Source organism: Parambassis ranga, chromosome 20 (genome assembly GCF_900634625.1).
Source record: "Parambassis ranga chromosome 20, fParRan2.1, whole genome shotgun sequence".
Taxonomy (NCBI): Eukaryota; Metazoa; Chordata; class Actinopteri; family Ambassidae; genus Parambassis; species Parambassis ranga.
Window position 1 is genome coordinate 18,320,898 of NC_041040.1, and position 21,479 is coordinate 18,342,376.

Sequence of the window (21,479 nt, forward strand, 5' to 3'; positions counted from 1 at the left end):
AGCACACATGTGTATCACCCCAAGACGCACAAAAAAGTCTCTTGGACCCCGCCTCCAAACCCAACAGGAAGTCCGCCATTTTGACTTTTGTGGCAATTGTTTGCCTATTTTTGACCCTGCTTCAAAACTTTTCACGCCTCACATACTTCATGCAATTGAGCTGAAATTCACTGTGTCTACTCAGGACACCATAGGGAATAGATGCATTCCAAAACTCTTTCAAAAGTATTACCGTGTGGCGGGGGAGTGGCCTCAAAGTTGACCGTTCGCCATTACAAAGGAACTCGCTGTGTTTTATGCAGTACTACCCATATACTTTATGCAATGTGGACAAAATCTTACAGTACTGCTATGGACCCGAGTCTGAACAGATATATATGCTAATAGGATGATACGGTCATAGCGCCACCTACTGGTAGCAGGAAAGTTTGGTTGTAAACATGTGTTCGTTGTATCTCTGTGGAAATAAGAGGAGAGCATAGGACAGGAGAGTATAGGAGACAAGAGCATAGGAGAGAAGACTGCGATGACCCCGCGGATCGCAAGGTGCGCGAGGGCCCGCAATGCTGCTTGCAGCTTTAATTTTTCATTTTTTTTCCTTCCCCCCCTAAGATCGCATTTTTGGGGGTCTTAACATGCCCAAAAACTCACCAAACTTGGTAGAAAAATTCATTCGCCCGAAAAATTTTGAAATTTGTTGATGTTTGAAACGCACATAGGAAAATGGCTCTATAGCGCCCCCAACGCGTAGCCCCTCTGGCCGGTTTGACACAGGATTATGAAAATTGGCACACATATGTATCACCTCAAGACGCACAAAAAAGTCTCTTGGACCCACCCTCCAAACCCAACAGGAAGTCCGCCATTTTGACTTTTGTGGCCATTTTTGGCGATGTGTGACCCTGCTGCCAAACTTTTCACGCCTCGCATACTTCATTGGATTGAGCTGAAAGTCGCCGTGTCCACTCAGGACACCATAGGGAATAGACGCATTCCAAAACTCTTACAAAAGTCTGACGGTGTGGCCGGGGCGTGGCCTCAAAGTTTGACCATTTCTGAGGACACAGAAAGTCGCTATAACTTCTTCGTTTTCTGTCCGATCTGTACGAAATGTCACATGTATGATCAGAGTCTGACCCTAAACACATCTATACAACAATATTGAGGCTTTGACAGAGCGCCACCCACTGGCTACACAAAATGTTGTGTTTTCATAGGTTTTTCTGCCTGCCCCTGTGGCCTGTTTTGAGTAGGGTCACGAAAATTGGCACACATGTGTATCACCCCAAGATGCACAAAAAAGTCTCTTGGACCCCCCCTCCAAACCCAACAGGAAGTCCGCCATTTTGAAATTTCTGTTAATTTTTGGCGATTTGTGACCCTGCTGCAAAACTTTTCAAGCCTCGCATACTTCATCCAATCAAGCTGAAAATCACTGGGTCCACTCAGGACACGATACAGAATAGACGCATTCCAAAACTCTTACAAAAGTATTACGGTGTGGTGGGGGCGTGGCCTCAAAGTTGACCATTCGCCATTACAAAGGAACTCCCTGTATTTTTTGCCCTAACGCGTAGCCCCGCTGGCCAGTTTGACACAGGATCATGAAAATTTGCACACATGCGTATCACCCCAAGACGCACAAAAAAGTCTCTTGGACCCCCCCTCCAAACCCAACAGGAAGTCCGCCATTTTGAAATTTCTGTTAATTTTTGGCGATTTGTGACCCTGCTACAAAACTTTTCAAGCCTCACATACTTCATCCAATTGAGCTAAAACTCACCGTGTCCACTCAGGACACCATAGGGAATAGACGCATTCCAAAACTCTTTCAAAAGTATTACCGTGTGGCGGGGGAGTGGCCTCAAAGTTGACCATTCGCCATTACAAAGGAACTCGCTGTGTTTTATGCAGTACTACCCATATACTTTATGCAATGTGGACAAAATCTTACTGTACTGCTATGGACCCGAGTCTGAACAGATATATATGCTAATAGGATGATACGGTCATAGCGCCACCTACTGGTAGCAGGAAAGTTTGGTTGTAAACATGTGTTTTTTGTATATTTGTGGAAATGAGAGGAGGAGAGCATAGGACAGGAGAGTATATGAGACGAGAGCATAGGAGAGAAGACTGCGATGACCCCGCGGATCGCAAGGTGCGCGAGGGCCCGCAATGCTGCTTGCAGCTTTAATTAGGGCCCGAGCACCGAATGGTGCAAGAGCCCTATTGAAACCCTTAGGATTATTATTAGGGCCCGAGCACCGAATGGTGCAAGAGCCCTATTGAAACCCTTAGGATTATTATTAGGGCCCGAGCACCGAATGGTGCAAGAGCCCTATTGAAACCCTTAGGATTATTATTTTTTTTTTTTTTCCCCCTCCGAGATCGCATTTTTGGAGGCCTTAACATGCCCAAAAACTCACCAAACTTGGTAGAAAAATTCATTCGCCCGAAAAATTTTGAAATTTGCTGACTTTTGAAAAGCACATATAAAAATGGCTCTATAGCGCCCCCAACGCGTAGCCCCTCTGGCCGGTTTGACACAGGAGTATGAAAATTGGCACACATATGTATCACCTCAAGACGCACAAAAAAGTCTCTTGGACCCCCCCTCCAAACCCAACAGGAAGTCCGCCATTTGAAGGTTTGTGGCCATTTTTGGCGATGTGTGACCCTGCTGCCAAACTTTTCACGCCTCGCATACTTCAACGGATTGAGCTGAAATTCGCCGTGTCCACTCAGGACACCATAGGGAATAGACGCATTCCAAAACTCTTACAAAAGTCTTACGGTGTGGCCGGGGCGTGGCCTCAAAGTTTGACCATTTCTGAGGACACAGAAAGTCTCTATAACTTCTTCGTTTTCTGTCCGATCTGTACGAAATGTCACATGTATGATCAGAGTCTGACCCTAAACACATCTATACAACAATATTGAGGCTTTGACAGAGCGCCACCTACTGGCTACACAAAATGTTGTGTTTTCATAGGTTTTTCTGCCTGCCCCCCTGGCCTGTTTTGAGTAGGGTCATGAAAATTGGTACACATGTGTATCACCCCAAGATGCACAAAAAAGTCTCTTGGACCCCCCCTCCAAACCCAACAGGAAGTCCGCAATTTTGAAATTTCTGTTAATTTTTGGCGATTTGTGACCCTCCTACAAAACTTTTCACGCCTCGCATACTTCCTCCAAATGAGCTAAAACTCACTGTGTCCACTCAGGACACCATAGGGAATAGACGCATTCCAAAACTCTTACAAAAGTCTGACGGTGTGGCGGGGGCGTGGCCTCAAACTTGACCATTCGCCATTACAAAGGAACTCGCTGTGTTTTATGCAGTACTACCCATATACTTCATGCAATGTGGACAAAATCTTACAGTACTGCTATGGACCCGAGTCTGAACAGATATATATGCTAATAGGATGATACGGTCATAGCGCCACCTACTGGTAGCAGGAAAGGTTGGTTGTAAACATGTGTTCGTTGTATCTCTGTGGAAATGAGAGGAGAGCATAGCACAGGAGAGTATAGGAGACGAGAGCATAGGAGAGAAGACTGCGATGACCCCGCGGATCGCAAGGTGCGCGAGGGCCCGCAATGCTGCTTGCAGCTTTAATTTTTTTTTTTCCCCCTCCGAGATCGCATTTTTGGAGCCCTTAACATGCCCAAAAACTCACCAAACTTGGTAGAAAAATTCATTCGCCCGAAAAATTTTGAAATTTGCTGACTTTTGAAATGCACATATAAAAATGGCTCTATAGCGCCCCCAACGCGTAGCCCCTCTGGCCGGTTTGACACAGGATTATGAAAATTGGCACACATATGTATCACCTCAAGACGCACAAAAAAGTCTCTTGGACCCCCCCTCCAAACCCAACAGGAAGTCCGCCATTTGAAGGTTTGTGGCCATTTTTGGCGATGTGTGACCCTGCTGCCAAACTTTTCACGCCTCGCATACTTCAACGGATTGAGCTGAAATTCGCCGTGTCCACTCAGGACACCATAGGGAATAGACGCATTCCAAAACTCTTACAAAAGTCTGACGGTGTGGCCGGGGCGTGGCCTCAAAGTTTGACCATTTCTGAGGACACAGAAAGTCTCTATAACTTCTTCGTTTTCTGTCCGATCTGTACGAAATGTCACATGTATGATCAGAGTCTGACCCTAAACACATCTATACAACAATATTGAGGCTTTGACAGAGCGCCACCTACTGGCTACACAAAATGTTGTGTTTTCATAGGTTTTTCTGCCTGCCCCCCTGGCCTGTTTTGAGTAGGGGCATGAAAATTGGTACACATGTGTATCATCCCAAGATGCACAAAAAAGTCTCTTGGACCCCCCCTCCAAACCCAACAGGAAGTCCGCAATTTTGAAATTTCTGTTAATTTTTGGCGATTTGTGACCCTCCTACAAAACTTTTCATGCCTCGCATACTTCATCCAAATGAGCTAAAACTCACTGTGTCCACTCAGGACACCATAGGGAATAGACGCATTCAAAAACTCTTACAAAAGTCTGACGGTGTGGCGGGGGCGTGGCCTCAAAGTTGACCATTCGCCATTACAAAGGAACTCACTGTATTTATTGCCCTAATGCGTAGCCCCGCTGGCCAGTTTGACACAGGATCATGAGAATTAGCACACATGTGTATCACCCCAAGACGCACAAAAAAGTCTCTTGGACCCCCCCTCCAAACCCAACAGGAAGTCCGCCATTTTGAAATTTCTGTTAATTTTTGGCGATTTGTGACCCTGCTACAAAACTTTTCACGCCTCGCATACTTCATCCAATCAAGCTGAAAATCACTGTGTCCACTCAGGACACGATACAGAATAGACGCATTCCAAAACTCTTACAAAAGTATTACGGTGTGGTGGGGGCGTGGACTCAAAGTTGACCATTCGCCATTACAAAGGAACTCCCTGTATTTTTTGCCCTAACGCGTAGCCCCGCTGGCCAGTTTGACACAGGATCATGAAAATTTGCACACATGTGTATCACCCCAAGACGCACAAAAAAGTCTCTTGGACCCCCCCTCCAAACCCAACAGGAAGTCCGCCATTTTGACTCTTGTGGCCATTTTTTGACTATTTGTGACCCTGCTTCTAAACTTTTCACGCCTCGCATACTTCATGCAATTGAGCTGAAATTCACTGTGTCCACTCAGGACACCATAGGGAATAGACGCATTACAAAACTCTTTCAAAAGTATTACCGTGTGGCGGGGGAGTGGCCTCAAAGTTGACCGTTCGCCATTACAAAGGAACTCGCTGTGTTTTATGCAGTACTAATCATATACTTTATGCAATGTGGACAAAATCTTACAGTACTGCTATGGACCCGAGTCTGAACAGATATATATGCTAATAGGATGATACGGTCATAGCGCCATCTACTGCTAACAGGAAAGTTTGGTTGTAAACATGTGTTCGTTGTATATCTGTGGAAATGAGAGGAGGAGAGCATAGGACAGGAGAGTATAGGAGACGAGAGCATAGGAGAGAAGACTGCGATGACCCTGCGGATAGCAAGGTGCGCGAGGGCCCACAATGCTGCTTGCAGCTTTAATTAGGGCCCGAGCACCGAATGGTGCAAGAGCCCTATTGAAACCCTTAGGATTATTATTTTTTTTTTTTTTTTTCCCCCTCCGAGATCGCATTTTTGGAGGCCTTAACATGCCCAAAAACTCACCAAACTTGGTAGAAAAATTCATTCGCCCGAAAAATTTTGAAATTTGCTGACTTTTGAAATGCACATATAAAAATGGCTCTATAGCGCCCCCAACGCGTAGCCCCTCTGGCCGGTTTGACACAGGATTATGAAAATTGGCACACATATGTATCACCTCAAGACGCACAAAAAAGTCTCTTGGACCCCCCCTCCAAACCCAACAGGAAGTCCGCCATTTGAAGGTTTGTGGCCATTTTTGGCGATGTGTGACCCTGCTGCCAAACTTTTCACGCCTCGCATACGTCATCGGATTGAGCTGAAATTTGCCGTGTCCACTCAGGACACCATAGGGAATAGACGCATTCCAAAACTCTTACAAAAGTCTGACGGTGTGGCCGGGGCGTGGCCTCAAAGTTTGACCATTTCTGAGGACACAGAAAGTCTCTATAACTTGTTCGTTTTCTGTCCGATCTGTACGAAATGTCACATGTATGATCAGAGTCTGACCCTAAACACATCTATACAACAATATTGAGGCTTTGACAGAGCGCCACCTACTGGCTACACAAAATGTTGTGTTTTCATAGGTTTTTCTGCCTGCCCCTGTGGCCTGTTTTGAGTAGGGTCATGAAAATTGGCACACATGTGTATCCCCTCAAGACGCACAAAAAAGTCTCTTGGACCCCCCCTCCAAACCCAACAGGAAGTCCGCCATTTTGAAATTTCGGTTAATTTTTGGTGATTTGTGACCCTGCTACAAAACTTTTCACGCCTCGCGTACTTCATCCAATTGAGCTAAAACTCACTGTGTCAACTCAGGACACCATAGGGAATAGACGCATTCCAAAACTCTTACAAAAGTCTTACGGTGTGGTGGGGGCGTGGCCTCAAAGTTGACCATTCGCCATTACAAATGAACTCCCTGTATTTTTTCCCTAACGCGTAGCCCCGCTGGCCAGTTTGACACAGGATCATGAAAATTAGCACACATGTGTATCACCCCAAGACGCACAAAAAACTCTCTTGGACCCCCCCTCCAAACCCAACAGGAAGTCCGCCATTTTGACTTTTGTGGCCATTTTTTGCCTATTTGTGACCCTGCTTCAAAACTTTTCAAGCCTCACATACTTCATCCAATTGAGCTACAACTCACTGTGTCAACTTTGGACACCATAGGGAATAGACGCATTCCAAAACTCTTTCAAAAGTATTACCGTGTGGCGGGGGAGTGGCCTCAAAGTTGACCATTCGCCATTACAAAGGAACTCGCTGTGTTTTATGCAGTACTACCCATATACTTTATGCAATGTGGACAAAATCTTACTGTACTGCTATGGACCCGAGTCTGAACAGATATATATGCTAATAGGATGATACGGTCATAGCGCCACCTACTGGTAGCAGGAAAGTTTGGTTGTAAACATGTGTTTGTTGTATATTTGTGGAAATGAGAGGAGGAGAGCATAGGACAGGAGAGTATAGGAGACGAGAGCATAGGAGAGAAGACTGCGATGACCCCGCGGATCGCAAGGTGCGCGAGGGCCCGCAATGCTGCTTGCAGCTTTAATTAGGGCCCGAGCACCGAATGGTGCAAGAGCCCTATTGAAACCCTTAGGATTATTTTTTTTTTTTTTTTTTTTTTTTTTTTTTTTTTTTCCCCCTCCGAGATCGCATTTTTGGAGGCCTTAACATGCCCAAAAACTCACCAAACTTGGTATAAAAATTCATTCGCCCGAAAAATTTTGAAATTTGCTGACTTTTGAAATGCACATATAAAAATGGCTCTATAGCGCCCCCAACGCGTAGCCCCTCTGGCCGGTTTGACACAGGATTATGAAAATTGGCACACATATGTATCACCTCAAGACGCACAAAAAAGTCTCTTGGACCCCCCCTCCAAACCCAACAGGAAGTCCGCCATTTGAAGGTTTGTGGCCATTTTTGGCGATGTGTGACCCTGCTGCCAAACTTTTCACGCCTCGCATACGTCATCGGATTGAGCTGAAATTCGCCGTGTCCACTCAGGACACCATAGGGAATAGACGCATTCCAAAACTCTTACAAAAGTCTGACGGTGTGGCCGGGGCGTGGCCTCAAAGTTTGACCATTTCTGAGGACACAGAAAGTCTCTATAACTTCTTCGTTTTCTGTCCGATCTGTACGAAATGTCACATGTATGATCAGAGTCTGACCCTAAACACATCTATACAACAATATTGAGGCTTTGACAGAGCGCCACCTACTGGCTACACAAAATGTTGTGTTTTCATAGGTTTTTCTGCCTGCCCCTGTGGCCTGTTTTGAGTAGGGTCATGAAAATTAGCACACATGTGTATCACCCCAAGACGCACAAAAAAGTCTCTTGGACCCCCCCTCCAAACCCAACAGGAAGTCCGCGAATTTGAAATTTCTGTTAATTTTTGGCGATTTGTGACCCTGCTACAAAACTTTTCACGCCTCGCATACTTCATCCAATCAAGCTGAAAATCACTGTGTCCACTCAGGACACCATAGGGAATAGACGCATTCCAAAACTCTTACAAAAGTCTTACGGTGTGGTGGGGGCGTGGCCTCAAAGTTGACCATTCGCCATTACAAAAGAACTCCCTGTATTTTTTGCCCTAACGCGTAGCCCCGCTGGCCAGTTTGACACAGGATCATGAAAATTGGCACACATGTGTATCACCCCAAGACGCACAAAAAAGTCTCTTGGACCCCCCCTCCAAACCCAACAGGAAGTCCGCCATTTTGACTTTTGTGGCCATTTTTTGCCTATTTTTGACCCTGCTTCAAAACTTTTCACGCCTCACATACTTCATGCAATTGAGCTGAAATTCACTGTGTCCACTCAGGACACCACAGGGAATAGACGCATTCCAAAACTCTTACAAAAGTCTTACGGTGTGGTGGGGGCGTGGCCTCAAAGTTGACCGTTCGCCATTACAAAGGAACTCGCTGTGTTTTATGCAGTACTACCCATATACTTTATGCAATGTGGACAAAATCTTACAGTACTGCTATGGACCCGAGTCTGAACAGATATATATGCTAATAGGATGATACGGTCATAGCGCCACCTACTGGTAGCAGGAAAGTTTGGTTGTAAACATGTGTTCGTTGTATCTCTGTGGAAATAAGAGGAGGAGAGCATAGCACAGGAGAGTATAGGAGACGAGAGCATAGGAGAGAAGACTACGATGGCCCCGCGGATCGCAAGGTGCGCGAGGGCCCGCAATGCTGCTTGCAGCTTTAATTTTTTTTTTTTTGTTTTTTTTTTTTAGGAGGGGATTAAATTATTGGTGGGGACACCTTCCACGCACGCTCAGTCTTGTAGGATGCTATAAAAACACACTTTTACAATGTTAAATATGTTACACACACTTATTAGGATGCATCAGTCAAAAATAAAGCTAAACCATGATTTCCTACATTCTTTACAGATGAACCAACAGCCCTGATTGTTATTGAACAACTTCAGTCAGTCATAGTTATGCTAATAGCACAGTAAAAGTGACAGCAAACCTCATAGCTGAATATTTAACTCGACTTTAAGGTGGCAGCTCATCTCCAGTGGGCAAAAAAACGCATTCAAATGATAAAGAAAAAAATTGTAACATCAATGATGGTTTGATATGGCATGCACAAAAGGAATTTTGCAGAAGAAATGAATGAGCATGGCACAGACTTTGTAAAGACATAAATATCACTGATGCAGCTGATGGAACGCCTGAGGGGACAACAAATGTGACAGCAACACAACAGTTTAACTTTCTAAATATATATATATATATATATTTACATTTCTTTTTCTTCAGTTACTGGTTAGGCAACACACCAAATCTTGTGACTATGACCTTTCCAATTGGCTATAAGTTTGATATTTATAATCTAAGTCTCTCAGAACCTGGAGATCACAGTTTAAAGGAGGAGCTGCATTTAATGTGGTAGGAAATTGGTCTTGCTAGTTCTATATCGATGATTAATATAAATCATACATGAGCACATCAGAATTAGCTAGTCTGAGGCTCCATAAAAAATCACACTGAAGTGTAATTTCAAGGAGTCCATGTCTAGGTTGTTCCCTCACTGGTTAATAAATCACAATCACATTTTCAAAAATGAGTGGAGGAGTCTAATCAGTGAAGTCACCTGCTGTGAAAACCTGCAGACGTTTAACCTTCATTCCTGCCTTCCAGGTTTCTGAAGGAACGGATAGCAGCACCATTAAACATAGAATATGTTCTAAACCTAGTTTGAAACATTCAGAATGAAAAAAACAAGCTGTAGATGTGTTTGGAGTGGGTTCCAGAGCTACCTGTGATGTTGGGGAGGGCGGGTGAGAAGTACGCAAGGGAACATGCGTGGCCATATCACAGCTCGGCTGGTTTTGTATTGACAGAAATACAGCTAAAAGAGTTACATGATTATACTATACTATAACTCCTTCCTGGAGCCACCATCAAGTGGACATTCAAGGAACTGCAATTATTATTATTTTTTTTTTGGCATTTATTAGCATAGACTGTAAATAAATATGGACAAACTTTGACATCGCCTGTAGGTTTCTGGTTCCAACCCTCACTATGTGGGCAGCACTTAAGTCCAGGTTAATTCAAATACAGGCAACGGTGTAATAATTTGGGCAGGCGCATAGGCAACTGCAGTATACGTAGGGGTTGTATCTCTGAGCCAGAGGTTTTGTAGTTTCACTTTGGTCATGTTTTGTTTAATCTAGAGCCAGCACACTGAGGTCTTTATATACTGACTTATTTCTAACATGAAAATAGGATCAGACATCCCACAGAGGATAAAAAAACAACTATTTCCACGTATTCAACCAACTAAATATTTCCAAGTATCAGAACTCTCACTTCTGTCATGGTGTTTTTTTCAAATGCCAAGTCTCAGCATGGATCTGCTGCTTTTCTACTTTCCAAAGTAATCAAAGTGCTCGCAGACATTTCCCTGTAAATGATACGAATCCTACAAACTATATTGGAAGTTCTTTTGTTATTAAGTGCAGTCTTAGCATTACTTAACCTGTGGTCCTTGAGATGTGCGAGACCTTGGCGAGCGGCCACGCTTTCCATTAAAACCACCAACAAGACGGACGACCTGACCTTTCAAGTCTCTTATTACCCCTTTACTCATAAAGGCACATTTGCTCCTGAGCAATATTTCACAGCAGTGGCTCTAAGAACAATAAGCATGCACTAAACGTGGACGTTTGTTTTTTTTCCCCACTGTTGTCCACAACAGGGCGGACAAACTGCAGCGAGTCATTCGAAATCAGACAGACAAACGAGGGACCACTGCCACATACATTACAAACATACAATCACAGAGAAGCATTGATTCTTAAATTCTAACAATAGAAAAAAAAGGCCTTGTGGTTATCATTCAGAAAATACGAGTACCTGAGCGGTATGTCGGTGCTTGGAACACAAAGATCGCACCCACGAACTCCCCCTCTATTCCTGGCTGTTTCTGCGCCGCAGTACACCTCAGATAGTCTCTGTGCTAAATCTCTCCATGGAGCTTGTCTAGTTAATTTAGAAAATAATTGAGAAAGAGCTGACTTCCTTGAACTTGGGCCCATTTGACACAGCAGGGTGGTTAGCCTTTTCCTCAACCTCCCCAGTCTATTAAGAGTTGATACCATCGCACTATCCACCTCTTTGTCTGGCTGGAAACTTCTAAAGGAGGACAATCTCCTGGGTGAACAAAAAGGATTATAGGAGATTACTAAAGCACTCTTCAATCTCCAGCTTCAGGATTCTTGGTTTTTTTGGCCCATCCCATGCGATGTTATCCCTGTGTGTCTGCACTCTTACAAGAAGTTCTGGGGTAAAGGTAGATAATATCAGAAAAAAAAGCTGCAATAGAAATCATATAGCACACTGGTTTGTTTTTTTGTTGTTTTTTTACTTTACAAGTTGGTTTTTAATCCTATATCTGATTGATTGGAAGCTCAAGTCTGCATCAAGCATGACTGGCAACTGACAGCTCTTTCCTTGATTTAATCTGTTAACTGCAAAAAACATCTTTATCTGTGTCAGCTCCTTCAATAAACTCACAAATCCCACATCAGCAGAGAAATTAGCCTATTTAGGATGCAGAGGGGGTAGGACTCAGCAGTACTGGTGTGTCTCTGTATATGTATGTGTGTAAGCATGGTGGAGGATCATTGGACTATGAGACTCCAGATCCTTGAAGCCTCCGCGGGTTGTAAATGACAGATGCACAATAGTGATGGGAGAGACAGGAGTTACGAGCCATGCAGCTGCCATCTCAGATGCACTTTTGCTGAGATGAAGAAAACTCTTATTAAATCTGCTGGCTTGCAGTTTTGAAATTTGCAAAGCATGTAATCAAGTAAATCCACTGCAGTGAATGTTCTTAATGTGGTTTAGCATGTCACATCGGGCCTGGGTCGATAAAAAGCACATCCATGCACCATTTATTTTTACTTTTCTCCACTATGTTTTGCATCCTCTGAGTTGATAGAGGTTCGTTCTAAAGCCGGATTTACACCGGATGTGTAAAGTAAGCGTAGCGACAGCCGCTGTTGATATGCTTCCATTTTAGTCAATGAGAGTATTCACACCAGCCGCATAGCAGCGTGTTTCAGAAGCATCTCAATTTACACCAACCTCATTGAGCAGACAGGAAATCAGGCACCAGAACAACAGAGAGTTTTTTGGTAGATTTTCAAAATAAAATGCTGTAAGACTGAACTCACGCTGATTTATAACATTGCAACCGGCAGAAAAACACAGCCATGTACGAGAAGAGATTAATTTTGGAAGTAGAGAATAAGCTTTTTATATGACATAACATGCCTTTTATATATGAAGAACATCAGAAAGGAAAAAGCAGCAACTGTTTTCAGAGTAAAAGGTGAGAAGCTGCCCTGTGTGTACATGTGCAAATCTCTTGTATACACTACCCATCAGAAACGCCAGCTTTGCCAGCAGTGATTAAAGGGCTAGTCTGACATTTTGTCTCCAAATTTGAGCAAGGCAGTCGACTCAAAGTATGCATGGCCTGTTTACTTTGTTGTTTTTACTAGTTTTTCATGGGGAATAGCAAGTTTTTCCGAGCCACCCTCAAGTGGCCATTTGTGGAACTGTGCTTTGATGTTCTGATGACCAGAAACCAGAAAGTGACTCAATCCAGGGTTTGATTTGAACAAACCAGGAAAGGGGTGAAGACAATCTAGGCAGAGACCATTGGACAGCAAGGTTTGGGGAATAACAGATTACATGTACCAACGTTACTTATTTAGAATACAAAATATGAGTAACTGTATTCCATTACAGTTACACTTTAAAGAGATGGTAATCAGAATACAGTTACATTATTGAAATCAGTGGATTACATGATGGTAATTTGACGTGTTTATTTACTCTGCTGGATGAAACAAGTCACTTAAAAAATCATTGTCTTCTTACAACAAAGATACTGTTTACTGCAGATGTCTGACTCTCCTTACCGCTTGTCTCATTGTGTGTATATACACGTGTGTATGACGGTGAATAGTCATTGGAGTGAGAGCGCTTACCGTCAATACAACATCTTTGAGCAAAGCTAAAGTTTTTGGTTCAGCAAAGTGGACAGAAAGCTGCGGGCGACAGAGAGGGCAGTGCAGCCGGGCTTAATGCTCCTCAGTCATGCTGCCGGTACACTGTTAGCATCACTTGAAGAAGTAAACTAGTTAGCTGTTAGCTGCTAGCTAACTCCGTCCAAAATGGAGGTGGATTAACATCTAAGTAGGAACGTGTCGCTTGCAGTCAGCTAGTTTTATACATGGGTCTGTTTGATGCACGTATTCAAACATTGTTTCTGTGTGTGTAAAATTACCTTTGGCTACATTGTTTAAAAAATACCTATTCTGTCATCATAATGTTTTTTTCCGTTTATCTAAATAGAATAACATTGATGTAAATGCAGTCAGCTGGAACAGTCTGGACATGTTTTATTGAATGTTTTATAGCGTCATTTGTAGTCAGCAGGGGCTGATCGCTGTACACACAAGTCAGCGATGTACACCCTGGATATACACCCCGGACAGGTCGGCAGTCTACTCCAGGGCTTCACCTAGTTCTTATTTTAGTGAAAGTAATTTTAGAATGTCATTTTCTTCTGCAGTGTTTAAGATCCTAAGAAATGTGCATTTCAATCCTTGCTTAGAGGGCAGCATGAAGTCAGCGCCTTGTCAACACAATGTTTGATCAGCATGTGAATGTAAAGTCAGTTGACGGTTGTAGTAGAGGTGTCATCAGAAATGATAATTAAGATACACTTCAATACCAACGTTTTGAAAAGGCATGTGTTATTTTTACTACCATATTTTCTGGACTATAAGTCGCACCAGCCAAAAAATCCATAATGGAGACGGAAAAAAAAATATACCAAATCAGAGACCAAGAACAGACATTTCATCTTGAAAGGCAAGTTATAATAATAACAGTGGAATAGAGAACAACAGGCTGAATAGGTGTACTGTAACGTAACACATTGATGGCTATTCAGCTACATGAAGCATAAAAATAAAAATGAACTCAACTCAAGAACTTAACAGGTGTCCTTTATATAACATATGAACAGTTATTCAGATAACTATAGCATAAAGAACATAACGAAACAAGTCTATCAAACTCTCCATCTCGCTCCAAATCACTACATCCATTAAATTCCTCATCCTCTGTGTCACTTCTGAACAACTCCGCCAAATCCTCAGGTAGACGAGCCTAGTGCGCCCTCTAGTGGCTGTCAGTGTGAAAATAACAAATATGAAATTATCTATTTTAATACATGAGTTGCACCTGAGTATAAGTCGCATACCCAGCCAAAGGATGAAAAAAAGTGCCACTTACAGTCTGGAAATAAGGTATTTTATTTTACTTCTGTGTTCTTGTACTGGAAACAAGCGACGTTAACATGTGTCTACACATCAGCTGCATGTTTATCCGCATTAGCACCCGATCCATTCTTCTGCTTTATTATATGATAAACTGCAGGAACTCTACAAATGAACCACAGGGATGATGATCACCTTTCGGAGCTCCTATTGTGAATGAACATCGCTCGTCTCCTCCCTGCTCTCTGTTTAGAAGCTGAGCAATTAAGTACGCACTTTATGACAAAAACACTCACAGCCAGCAGTGATACAAGTAATAAATGTTACAGGCAACATGCAGGGTTTTTTTTTCAGTCTAAAAATTTTGCACAATTTATATATATATATATGTACGGTATGTACGGTATGTGTGTAACTAGGATATTACCACCTCTGGCACATAAAAACTACAAAAAAATCACATAATTCATCTGGTTTCTACATAAAAGCAGAAAATCTGGGGACACACCATAACATTTTACAGTGGGAAAAAAAAGTTAAGTGATCTTGCCCTATGGAGTCCCAAGAGAAATATGAAAAAAGGGGGGGGGGGGCGAATCAATGGGTGGACTTTATTATATACAGCCACAGAGGCTGGAAATTTTTTTCATTCGTTGAATCTTTTTTCACCTTGTCGTGTTTATATTCTTAAAGGTTACGCTGAGATTACAAAATCCTCTGACATTACTTCCAATCTTGACTGCAGACGGCGACTCTTTAAACACCTTCTGCCTCATAAAACTTTATTTAATTGCCTTTGACTTTTTTGATATCGCTGCTCCAGTCTGCTCTTTTTTGTTGATTCACTTTTGCCGATGGGTCCGGGTTCACTGGCAGTCGCAGCTGCACAGCACGAAGTACGATCCCCTGGATCCTAACACCGTTGGCTGCTGTGCTCCTTGACCCACTTTTAATGATTATACAGCCTGAGGCGAGTGGATTAGTTTCTGTCTATAGAGTCTTGGAGAAAGGAAAGAGAAAGGTCCGTTATATAACACGGCTTTAGCTCAAGATGCAGTGTTTTTTGGGTAGGAATAATTCAAAATATGTGTGCCCTCGACTACTTACTATAAACATGGCAATAAGTAGTTTCTTCAGAAATTTTTTTGTATTGATTGTTTCATTCCTTCAACAATAACTATCACAGCAGTAGTATTTTATTTGACTTTAGGTGAGTCAGTGTTGTTTATAATGATGGCCAATAACAAAATGGGCCAATCAATGGATTTTCTATGTATAGAGACTTAATGATGGCAGCCATTATGTTTTGAAGAACAGACTGGAGACAGGCGAAACTCTGGTGAGCTGATATTAAAGTCTCCTAAAATTTTTACAGAAATAACAATATAAAAGCAAAAGTGTATATATATATATATATATATATATATATATATAAATAAGTCTAAGAGACAAAGGTTATACTTGTTTGTGTGTGTGAGAAACACAGTAGGAGCGAATGAGAGTCATGTGATCACAGTAGCTGCTGCAGCATGGTGAATAGATGAAACTTTATTTTAAAGTTAAGTTTGGTGGAATATAAGCAATGGGAGTTGAAAAGAAGTGTAATACAATATAATGATGTTATGTATTGTAATTTATGCAAAAAAAAACAACGTTACCCTGCTCCATTCAAGCCTGGATTCATTCCCTATAGTCACCTTATCAAATGTTGCTTGTTGTAATTTCCACCCAACAGGAACACAGCAGCAGCAGAGCTTATTTCACCCCCACCCCCACCCCCAGTGATTAACACCACCACACCATGTACCTGGTCCTGGACAGCTATTGTGTATTATTATTGCAGGGTTCACAAGTTCACAAGGGTACGCAAGTTCAATGGTTGCCTGAGGGTCTTGGCTCTTGGGAAATGCATGGTTTACAAGGAACACCGGTGTAACAGGTAGAACATATTAAATCAGGCTACATGTGGTGATGCAGGTCCAGGAGCTATGGTGGTGAATTAACCCACTAGTGGAGATATATATATATATATATATATATATATATATATATATATATATATATATATACACACACAAACTAATACAGACAAAGAGACATGTTACAAGTGCACACAGTCACATGAACCTCTATTATGTGCAGTAAACAACCTCCCCCCACCCAGAAACACAGGACGGTCTTTAGCTTGTTCCTTGCCGTGTACAGTCCCCTCTGGAGTGGACAGAGCATTGCAGTCATATATCACTGAGTTAGCATTGTGAGAGTTCATGGCTGTGTTTGCTGTGTTATTGTAGTAATAAATGTGACAGAGTGGGTGGTGTAGGAAAAGTAGCATTCTGCCCTGATCCAAGGTTGCATACTCATTTTAAATATAATGAAAAGTGAGGAAAGACTAACCTTGACAATGAAAGACCGAGAGAATCAAAAATGAAAGAAGCACAGTGCTTAGCATAGCATAACTGAAAGAGGTCTTTGTGGGGAAAAAATGTATCCTTCACTGTCTAGAAAAAACAATGATGATGTTTCTGTGATTGTTGCCAATATCTGTCTATGTGTTATTTATACACTGCTCAAAAAAGGAACACTAAAATAACACCTCCTAGATCTCAATGAATGAAATATGCCAGTTGAAAATCTTCATTCATTAGATAGTGGAATACGTTGAGAACAAAATAACATAAAAATGATTAATGTAAATCAACATTATTAACCCATGGAGGTCTGGATTTGGAACCATACTCAAAATAAAAGTGGAAAATCACATTACAGGAGGATCCAACCTGAGTGGAAGTTCCTCAAGACTTTGAGGCACCAGCATATGGTCTCACAATGGGTCTGAGGATTCCATCCCGTTACCTAATGGCAGTCAGGGTACCTCTGGCTAGCACATGGAGGGTGTGAACCTTCTCTCATCCGTGGAGAGCACAGGGCGCCAATGGTAAATCTGGTGTTCTGGGTTGTTGCCCTCCTACGGCCCCTCCTCGTCTCCTGGTGTACTGGCCTGTCTCCTGGTATCTCCTCCATGCTCTGGACACTGTGCTGACAGACACAGCAAACCTTCTTGCCACAGCTCACATTGATGTTTCATCCTGGATGAGCTGCACTACCTGAGCAGCTTGTAGACACCGCCTCATGCTACCTCTAGGGGTGAGAGCACTGACAAAATGCAAAAGTGATCAAACATCAGGCAGAAAGGATGAGAGCAGAGGAATGGTCTGTGGTCAGCACCTGCAGAACCTCTCCTTTATAGGGCTGTCTTGATCTGCCTCATTTCCACCTGTTGTCTGTTCCATTTGCACAACAGCAGCTGAAACTGATTCACAGTCAGTGTTGATCCTAACTGGACAGGCTGATTTCACAGAAGTGTGATTGACCTGGAGTTACATTGTGTTCTTTAAGTGTTCTCTTTCTTGAGCAGTGTATTTTTTTGTGTTTTTTATGTCCTATTTGTTTTGTTTTACCATATTATTATTATTATATTAATACATTTAATGTATCTATTCATCTTACAGGAATCATCAGGACTGCCTTAACCAACATGGACCGGGAAGCCAGAGAACACTACACGGTTGTTATCCAAGCCAAAGACATGGCAGGCCAGGTTGGAGGCCTTTCTGGTTCCACCACCATCAACATCACGCTAACGGACGTCAACGACAACCCGCCCAAGTTTCCCCAGAGTACGAACATTCACACAAAAACGAAACACGCAAACATGGAACTGTGCCTTTTGTTGAAATTTTCATTAAGGAAAGAGGGGAGACAGCAGACTGCTCACTGCCTCCAGTAAAATGTTGGCTTCTTATTAACTAGCCAGAAGGCTAATTTAGCTTAATAACCAATTGTGATGGAAGTGCACTCCTCATCTGAATGCATTAGATTCTATTGGATTAAATGTAATCAGCCACATTGTGACATTTTTTTGGCCTTTAGCAGACCACTTTACAGCTGCCCAAGGCTGCTACTTTACCTAAAAAATATTTTACGTGCTGTGGAAGTTTCTTATAATTACAATGTTTAGAGAGCAGACCCTTAAATATTGAGGCATTGAGGTATCCCATCATACTATAGGCCTGTTCAGCAGCCCTCACTAAAATGCATAATACTTATTTTGTGACTCAGTAGTCATTTTTTTCCATAATTATCTTAATGAGGACCCTCTATGATAGAGAATATGAATGATGAATTTAAGTAATGATAAAGTTGTGATTCTTTGTCTTTGAAAGTGCCTCATCAAGAATAATTCCCCTTCGGCTCAGAGTTTTTCATTTGTGGTGCGGTGGAGAAAAAAAAAAACTTCAAAACCATCAACATTTCCTGAATAATCATCTGCCTCAGAGCCTGATCTGCTCCACTGCAGTGCTATCAGCCTCAGTTTAGCATTTAATGTCAGTGGAAGCACTGCAGAGTGTTTTTAATGACATTCCCTCAGGAACAAAACGGTGACAGAATCCCTTAGCTCAGTCCTTTTTTTTTTTAGAAAATATATGCACACACCACAATGAATGTGTGTGTCCGTGTGTGTGTGTTAAAATCTGTTTTGTGCTGATACATGTCAATGTCCGTGTGCAGAAAATTACCAGCTGTACGTCCCTGAATCCGCTCAAGTGGGGAAACCGGTGGGGAAGATTAAAGCCAACGACGAGGACCTTGGCATCAATGCAGACATCAAGTACAGCATCATTAACTCAGAGGGCGCCAATATGTTTTCCATATCCACAGACAGAGACACAAGAGAGGGCATCATCAGCCTCAAAAAGGTAAACACTCTCCGCCACACCACAGAATTCTCATGATGATGATGATTATGGTGTGAAAGAAAATTACAATATATATTTCTACATAAATATGACCCAAAACATCAGCTGAGTTTCACAAGTCGTGAAAAATTTATTAATTCAGGAAAATAATCTGACATTACGGCGGAAGTGTGTGAACCATCTATCAACTTTGACTTCTGACATTTTACCAAATTCACTGGTATAAATCATAATTCATTGTTCCATCCAAACCATGATACTACCACCGCCATGTTTAACATATGGGATAATTTTATTTATTTTATTTTTTTTTTATTTTAGATACTGTATTAATCCCAGAGCTGCTGCACAAGCAGTGTCATACAATGACTAGCAAGGCTAGTCACAACAGTGACTGCGCCACTGTTGCCCCAAGCAGCGTGATGTCTTCTCCTAACATCAGGCTTCTCATTTAAGCCCAGTAATTCTATTCTGTTCTCATCTGTCCATAAAATATTTTCCCAGCAGCCCTCTGGTTAGATCACATGATCTTTATCAAACTGCAGACAGGCAGCAGTGTTGTTTTTGGATGCACACCATGGTTGTTCAGTGTTCTTCTGATGGTGGATTCATCCACATTAACATTAGTCGATGTGAGAGAGGCCTTTAGCTGTTTACAGGTTACCCAGGGTTCCTTTGTGAGCTTGCAGTCTGTTACATGACTTGTTTTTTGGAGTGATGTTTGCTGGAGTCTAATAGTGGACTTTTAGTGGAGTTTTCTCCATTTGTACATAATCTGTCTGTCTGTGGATTTGTTGAAAACCAGCAGTGTTTTTGGTCATGTTTATGAGAGTTCACCAACTTTCCACCAGCTCCATATAAATATGTATACGCATGAACCATCTGCGTGATCGTATCACCGATTTTACCAGTAGGTTTGCAGGCTTGCTGCACAGATGTGTGGTTAGTATTCACTTTCTGTCAGTGTCAGCTACTTTGTACTACCAGAATGTTAATCTTTTTTTGGTCCCTTGTGGCACCTTATACCCCACAGCCCCTGAACTACGAGAGGAAGAAGACCTACACGCTCCAGATCGAGGGTTTGAATACGCACGTGGATCCCCGTTTTTCATATCTTGGTGCTTTTAAAGACACCGCCACGCTCAAAATCACAGTCGGGGATGTGGACGAAGCACCTGTCTTTTCTATGGATTATTATATCTTGGATGTTTACGAAAATGCACCGGCTGGCACAGAGGTGGGCTCGGTAACCGCTCGGGATCCCGACAGCAGGAACAGTCCTGTCAGGTAAGATGATCCACATGTCTGCAGAAGTGATTACACATGTATGCGGAGATAATGGGGTGTGCAGCACTTGAGTTGCACTGGAAAAAACAGGGGAGGAGGTGGTTTCTAAAGTTATAAGGCTTATTTTGAGGCTGACTGGCAGCCGGTGTTACTGTCACTTTGTCAATTAATTGGTTCCTTCCTCCATTTTGCCAAATGCTTGTCTATAAAAAGCCAGGTTACCATTTTTATGCTGGTTATTCTACAGTAGCTGAAACGTAACATGTAGGAATTTCTTTCTTATTTTATTTTATTTACTTTACTTTGCAAGTTTATTGTGTTTTCTTCTTCTTTCTTTTACTTTTTCTTTTCTTTTATAGAAATATTTCATTTTGTTTTACTTTGTTTCTTTGTTCTTTTGATTTTAGCTTTCTGATTTACTAGCAAGTTAAAAACCCGCAGCTGCTGTTGCCTCCAAACATGGTTTTATGTGTTTTTGCATGCATCTATAATGCATCAAAAACACCACACACAGTGAATCAGCTGTTTTATATGTTTTATATCTCTAAGCAGCAAACAACCCCAAAAAATCAGCAGTATAGAGTCTTTTTTTTCTATTTTTCTGGGATCATCCAACAGGTGCCTATTTTCTCTGCATGCTAGTTAAGTAACCTGGGGCAACACAACTGCCTAGCACATTTGTATGCACTGTAAACACGAAGGGTGAAAAAAAAAAAGATTGATACAAGCCTTTAGGCAGCTGGCTAATCCTGGGTCTCTGAACAGGTATGGCACATTTCATAACATTGTAGATTCAAATAAACCAGACTTGTTTGCTTTCATTTTGAAGTCTCTCTGTACGCTCAGCGTAAATGATGGAACAGCTGTAAACACAACACTCCTCATGA

General features: G+C 42.2%; 1 protein-coding gene across 4 annotated transcripts in view; it reads left to right on the top strand.

The window, feature by feature from the left end:
• LOC114453038 (cadherin-18) overlaps positions 1-21,479 on the top strand; it is a 104,682-nt gene that overhangs the window by 52,475 nt on the left and 30,728 nt on the right. For all 4 annotated transcript variants that reach the window (XM_028432653.1, XM_028432652.1, XM_028432654.1 and 1 more), the window contains 3 exons: positions 18,058-18,225; positions 19,118-19,305; positions 20,339-20,592. In XM_028432653.1, coding sequence (XP_028288454.1) covers positions 18,058-18,225; positions 19,118-19,305; positions 20,339-20,592 — 610 coding nt within the window. The remainder of the gene's footprint in view (positions 1-18,057; positions 18,226-19,117; positions 19,306-20,338; positions 20,593-21,479) is intronic.